The sequence below is a fragment of the Octopus bimaculoides genome, chromosome 9, assembly GCF_001194135.2.
Source record: "Octopus bimaculoides isolate UCB-OBI-ISO-001 chromosome 9, ASM119413v2, whole genome shotgun sequence".
Lineage (NCBI taxonomy): Eukaryota > Metazoa > Mollusca > Cephalopoda > Octopoda > Octopodidae > Octopus > Octopus bimaculoides.
The window spans coordinates 1,906,440-1,912,853 of NC_068989.1; the positions used below are offsets into that span (position 1 = coordinate 1,906,440).

At 35.5% G+C, this 6,414-nt stretch overlaps 1 protein-coding gene across 2 annotated transcripts in view; it reads right to left on the bottom strand.

The window, feature by feature from the left end:
* Window positions 1-6,414, bottom strand: part of LOC106872566 (proteasome activator complex subunit 3) — a 12,103-nt gene that overhangs the window by 2,495 nt on the left and 3,194 nt on the right. Inside the window, exons 2-7 of one of the 2 annotated variants that reach the window (XM_014919597.2) lie at window positions 5,942-5,974; window positions 4,126-4,269; window positions 3,124-3,172; window positions 2,095-2,213; window positions 1,465-1,533; window positions 55-177 (exon numbers count right to left, since the gene is read on the bottom strand). In XM_014919597.2, coding sequence (XP_014775083.1) covers window positions 55-177; window positions 1,465-1,533; window positions 2,095-2,213; window positions 3,124-3,172; window positions 4,126-4,269; window positions 5,942-5,974 — 537 coding nt within the window. The remainder of the gene's footprint in view (window positions 1-54; window positions 178-1,464; window positions 1,534-2,094; window positions 2,214-3,123; window positions 3,173-4,125; window positions 4,270-5,941; window positions 5,975-6,414) is intronic. The other variant, XM_014919598.2, reaches the window with a different exon arrangement.

Below are 6,414 nucleotides of genomic sequence, written 5' to 3' on the forward strand. Positions count from 1 at the left end.
GGGGGGGCTAATGCAGTTTCGCACCTGAAAAGTTTGAACGAAGATTGTACTTACTATGTGAGGATACTTAGCAACTTTTGACACCAATTTTGCTCGAGTTACAAAATAGCGTGAAATCATTTCCAGATAAGAAGCAGATTCTGTTTCAACTTGTCTCGCCTCAGCCAAAGTATCTTCCTGAAAGTGTTTTAAACAAGAATTAATTATTTTGTAACTCTCAATAGAGACAAATTAGACCACGGGAAATGAAATGTGTGTGTTTGTGTATGTAAATGAATTTAGAATGAAAAATTACTCAATGGATGTAGTAGACTTCATTCATTTCTTCAAAGTCAAGGTCTTCCCCATCCTCCATCATGTTTCATTTCAGTGTTACAAGACTCAGAACCATAAAGAATTGTTTGGTCACTACACCTGAGAAATATCCCACCATTTTAAAAATGGAAGGTGCATATCCAAGATTATATAATCTAGATACACTATCCTTAAACAGAGATGGGATGGTCATGGATTGATTGTCTTTGGTCATAGGTTTGCTCACTTAAAGTTGATTTGTTTTCTACCAAAGACAAAGCAAATGAGATACCAACCACTCTGGTATTCTGTCGGTTACAACGATGAGGGTTCCAGTTGATCCCAGCAATGGAGCAGCCTGTTCAGGACATTAACATGCAAATGGCTGAGCACTCCACAGACAGACATGCTCTTAATCTAGTTTTCAATATATACACAAAAAATAAGCAGAATGCAGATGGATTGAAGATATACTGGAGGTGCGAAAATTGTGTGTGCAAGGTGAGACTTCAAACAGATGAAAAGTCTAAAGAGCTGAAGAACACTGGAATCTATAATCTTGCTTCAACTGCTGCAGAGGTAAATGCAAGGATAAGAGTTTCAAATATTAAAGTGAAGTCTATTTCATCTCGAGGTGCCCCTTGCTCAGTTATCACTGGTGAAGTTCAGATTTTAAACAACTGTACATTGTCACAAATACCTCCGTTTGCACAGCTTAATAGGAATATTAGACGTTGGAGGCAAGCGGATTCCAACTATCCTGACACCCCTCTTACAAATCCTGGGTTTTCCATTCCAAGGTAGGAATACTCCAACCTTGACAATGATGAGACGTTTTTAAAGTATGACAGCAGGACGGATGATTCAAACCAAATACTAATATTTGCAAGTGACGAAGCACTTCAACAGTTAAAACAGCGGGCGACAGATGGAACATTTAAGTGCTGCTCTAGTATATTTTTTCAGTTATATATATACTTTAAAAATATATATATATATATATATACTTTAAAAATATATATATATATATATATATATATACTTTAAAAATATATATATATATATATATCCAAAGACCATCATACATCTCGAGAAGTGTATACATTTTGTGTGTGTCTCTCTCTCTCTCTCTCTCTCACCATACACATACATTTGAGTGATTGACTCTACCTGAATGGACACACCAAAGTTGTTGCCATCTTCAATTTTGGGGATGAGAAAAGAAATCCACATTTTTAACTGGAAAGAAAAAAAGAATAGGTTTAAATAAGGGTAACTCAAATTGAACATTCAGACCAGGTATAAACAAAATATAAACAACACAATCTTACAAATATCTTATATTTTTTTTTTACTTGTTTTAGTCATTAGACTGTGGCCATGCTGGGGCACCACCTTGAAGAATTTTTAGTTGAATAGATTGACCCCCAGTATTTATTTAAAGATGTAAGTGAGGGAGATTTGGTGACTGTTTTAACCCTTTGCCTGTCCTGTGTATCTCTTGTGATACACAACACATATTTCCCTGATGTCCCTGCATCATATATATAATACATATTCCCAATTCTTTTAAACCAAAGGAACTTGGGACTTATGAAAGGAAAACTCTATATTACTCAAAACATAAGAAACAAAGGTTAACTAGAAGTATGAAAACAAACAATGGACATTAAGAACTACCTTACAAAAATACCTTAGACAGGCAAAGGGTTAAAATGAGACTAAGACCCCAGTCTGTTTAAAGAAGTAGATAATAATATGAAGCTAATGAATAAATAATAAGAGAGAAAGCAAGCTTACCATATTAGTGTGATCAACGAGCTGTCTAATGATGGGTTTCAATGTCTGGATTAGATGAGAGATTTCTTTATTTGTGGGAATACTACCTTGTGGAAGACACAACACCATTGAACCTTGAACTGGAAAACAATATCAACAAATATTACAAAAAATTGGTCATCTTTCCATTTAAAAAATTTTCTGGTTTTGGTTTTAGTCTGAAAGTTGTTTTTCAACTAGTTGACTCTGATTGAGCAGATTTGAAATTAAAAGTAATCCAGCCATGACCATCCCATCTTCTTACAATATTTAAAACTGCATGTGTCGTTCCTTTTTGCAACAATTTAACCCTTTAGTGTTAAATGTAATGCTTTTTTGTTCATGTTATTTTGAATTATTCTAATTCAAGAGGGATGTCCACAATATTTGCTTGTAACTTTGTTAATTTTTTACATAAAGATTTGAAATTTTGTCAATGGATGCTTATATGCCAGTGGATTATAGTTATGTAACTTTAGCTGATCTTGCAGATTAAATTTGACTTTTACGGGCAGGTAAATTTAATTAACAGGTGTAAAAGCAATAACATTATGGATAAACATCAACTGCATCTTGCCTGTTTGATCCGTTACTAAAATTATCCCAGATGTCAACTACCAACAATTTTGTCACTTTTCATGATGAGGTACATTAATTTGAGTTAATTAAAATACAGGTATAATCAGTACAAGATTTTATTCTTTCTCTAAATTTCACTGCTCTACATGGTCACCCAACTTACAAGAAACAGCAGCCAAATCCCATTTAAATAATATCCTGCTCTTGTAACAAAAAAAAAACATTTTTTAAACAAAGGCCATACTGGACAGTGCAGTTATAGATCTACAAAAAAGACGAAACGTCATGGCTGGAGTGCTTTTTATCATAAACTTATTCTTTACATAGCTGACCCAGAGTGAAACAACAACAAAATATCACAATTAAACAATGAAACAAAAACAAAACAAAAAATACAATTTTGGTCTATTTTGCCCTGACAAATCAACTTACCATTATCAAGATTTGCATGGTTCTGATCCAGACGTCTCTTCTTTGATGGCTACAAAAAGAGAGGACAGAGAAATAGTGAGTGTAACGAAGAAAGACATAAATGGCTCGTTAACCCTTTAGCATTTAGATTATTCTTCTAGCTAACACAATGCTTATTTATTCCCATTGTTTTGAATTAATCGTGCATAATCTCATAGCTTCAAGGTTCCAATGATGTGATTATTTTTAGAATGACATTGTAGTGGAAGAGGCTGGGATCTAGCTGGCTTGAACGTATGGCTGCCAGTTTAAATGCGAAAGGGTTAAAGAAAGAAAGCAACAAAAAAATGGAGAACTTGATGCAGTGTGGAGAATAATAAAAGGGTGGAAAGAGGAAGAGGACAAAGATAAGAATGTTAGGGTTAGGGTAAAGAGAGAGAGAGAGAGAGAGAGAGAAGTTCATGGGTGGAAGTAAACAGGAAATAAATGAAGAGAAAGAAGAAAGCACTGCATGGTGTTTAGGGTGGTTGAAAGAAGGATAAAAGATTTAAAAAAGACAAAAGTTAAAATTGGACAAAATGTGTAGCTTCAGAAGGAAACTATTTTGTAGGAGATTAAATGGCAAAGAATTGGTGTGTGTCGGAGTCTTTGATCAGACCTTGTATTAAAGACACACCTTGCAGTACAAGACTTCAAGAGTAAATTTAATTGTCATAATTATGTGTGAATAATATTCTTTAAAACTTATTCAACAGTGCAATTCACAATAGTTTCTATTCTTCTCATGAACACATCTGAGGAGATGTGATCATACAAGAAATGAATTAAATTTTTTAAATAATTTTAAATATTTCTAACTCCTCTAAAAACTTCTAAAAAGAAAGAAAAAAAGAACATTAGATAAAGTAAAAAAAAAAGAGAAGAAAGAGATGGAAGAAAATCTGTCGAGTCATTGTGGAAATGGAACAGAAATCTAAAAATCTTTCAATGGAGAAAGCTTGGAGAGCTAAGAATGTTACTGACCAAATCTTCAACCAACACAGGATCTGGTACAGGGACATTCAAGTCACAATGGATGTCGTTTACTCGTTCTAATGTTAATGTTTTGAATAAATTGTCCAATTCCACAACCTTCCGCGGAAAGACATCTTTGATGAGAACTTCACCCTGGAAAAAACGTTTAGAAAAAACAGAAAAATCATTTTCTTTTTTATATTTGTTGAAACTTGAATTAACAAGCAGGAAATATTTAAAAGGAATGCAGCACATCTTCAATAACATAGTAGTATTACTATTACTACTAATTGTTTCTACTAAAGGTAGAGGGCCAGAGATTTTGAGGGGAAGGGCAAGTTAATTACACGGAGCCCAGTAATTGACTGGTAAGTTATTTTATCAACCTCAAAAGGATGAAGGACAAAGACGAGCTTGGCAGCATTTGAACTCAGAATGTAAAGAGCCAAAAGAATTACCGAGAAGCATTTTCTTCAATGCAATAAGGATTCTGACAGCTCATCACCATTACTAATCACCATCATCATCATTTAACATTTGTTTTTCCATGCTGGCATGGGTTGGATGGTTTGACAGGAGCTGGGAAGGCTGAGGGTGCACCAGGCTCCATTTGTCTGTTCTGGTTTCTGATGCCCTTCCTAATGCCCAAACACTTTACAGAGTGTACTGGGTGCTTTTTACATAGCACAAGCACTAATAATACTAATTCCTTTTACTAAAGGCACAAGGCCTGAAATTCCAGGAGACAGTATTGGTCAATTCCACTGACCCCAGTGCTCAATTGGTGCTTATTTCATTGACCCTGGAAGGAGGAAAAGGGAAAGTTAACCTCAGTGGAATTTGAACTCAGAACATGGAAAAGGACAAAATTCTTTGTCTTGCACGCTAACGATTCTGCTAGCTCGCCACCTTAACAACAGCAGCAACAATAACAACAATGATGGTGGTGGTAGTGGTGATGATGATTTCTCACATTGACCACCAGGCCATGCATTTCAGGAGAGTAAACAATCAAATAGGTCGACCAATTTTATCAATAACAAAAGATAAATGAAAGGGGACTGAGCGAATACCAATTCAGAGGGAAAATAATGCAATGAAACTGCATTGCATTTTCTCTTTCAGCCCATCATAAAAATATTTCTAATTTTGGCACAAAATATAAACACAGAGCAGCATAGCCATAATGGCATTAAAGGTTTATTTATGAGAGACAGAAACAGCGTTTGTAACAAATACGAATTGGCACACCACATGTTCACAGATCCCTGGTACTACCTTTGCAGACTGCCAGGGGTCTGCAGAGTAAGGCTGGGAACCACTGGTATAGGACGATATGGGGGCAACTGAAGTAGGCTAAAACAATAATGTGTTTTACCTTGCTGACCACCAACAATGGTGGTCAGCAATCTTTTACCTTTTACTCATTTCAGTTATAAGACTGCAGCCATGCTGGAGCACCACCTTGAAGAATACATTTTTTTAAAAACCTGGTACTTATTGTGTCGGTCTCTTTTGTCAAACCACTAAGTTACAGGGAGGTAAACACACCAACACCAGTTGTTAAGCAGTGGTGGGGGACAAACACAGACACACACATACGATGGGCTTCTTTCAGTTTCCGTCAACCGAATCTACTCACAAGGCTTTGGTTGGCTCGAGGCTAGAGTAGAAGACACTTGCCCAAGGTGCTACACGGTGGGACTGAACCTGGAACCACATGGTTGGGAAGCAAACTTTTTAACACACAACTATGCCTACTCTTATTTGTAAAGTGACAAATTAAAAACAGAAAAATAATCAAAGAAATAAAAAAACAGCTTACATCTGTTTTCAACTTTTCTTTGAAAGCTGCTACCTAAAAGAGAAGAAAGAAAATCATTTACAACACCTGGTTCTCATTCAAAGGTATTTTTCAATATTATCACTATTATTATTATTATTATTACTATTATTATTATTCAGGTCACTGTCTGGAATCGAACTTGGAATCTTGGGGTTTGTAGCTTTTCTTCAGTTATGTTCCAAACACAAGTTTAATGATGACAAAGTTGATTTATTTATAAACTCTTTTATTCTTTCGCTGGTTTCAGTCATTTGACAGTGGCCATGATGGAGCACCACCTTTAGTCAAAGAAACTGACCCCAGGACTTACTCTTTGTAAGCGTAGTATTTATTCTATCAATCACTTTTGCCGAACTGCTAAGTTACAGGGGCGTAAACACACTCACATCAATTGTCAAGCAATGGTGGGGGGGTGGACAAGCACAGACACACAAATACATCCATATATATAA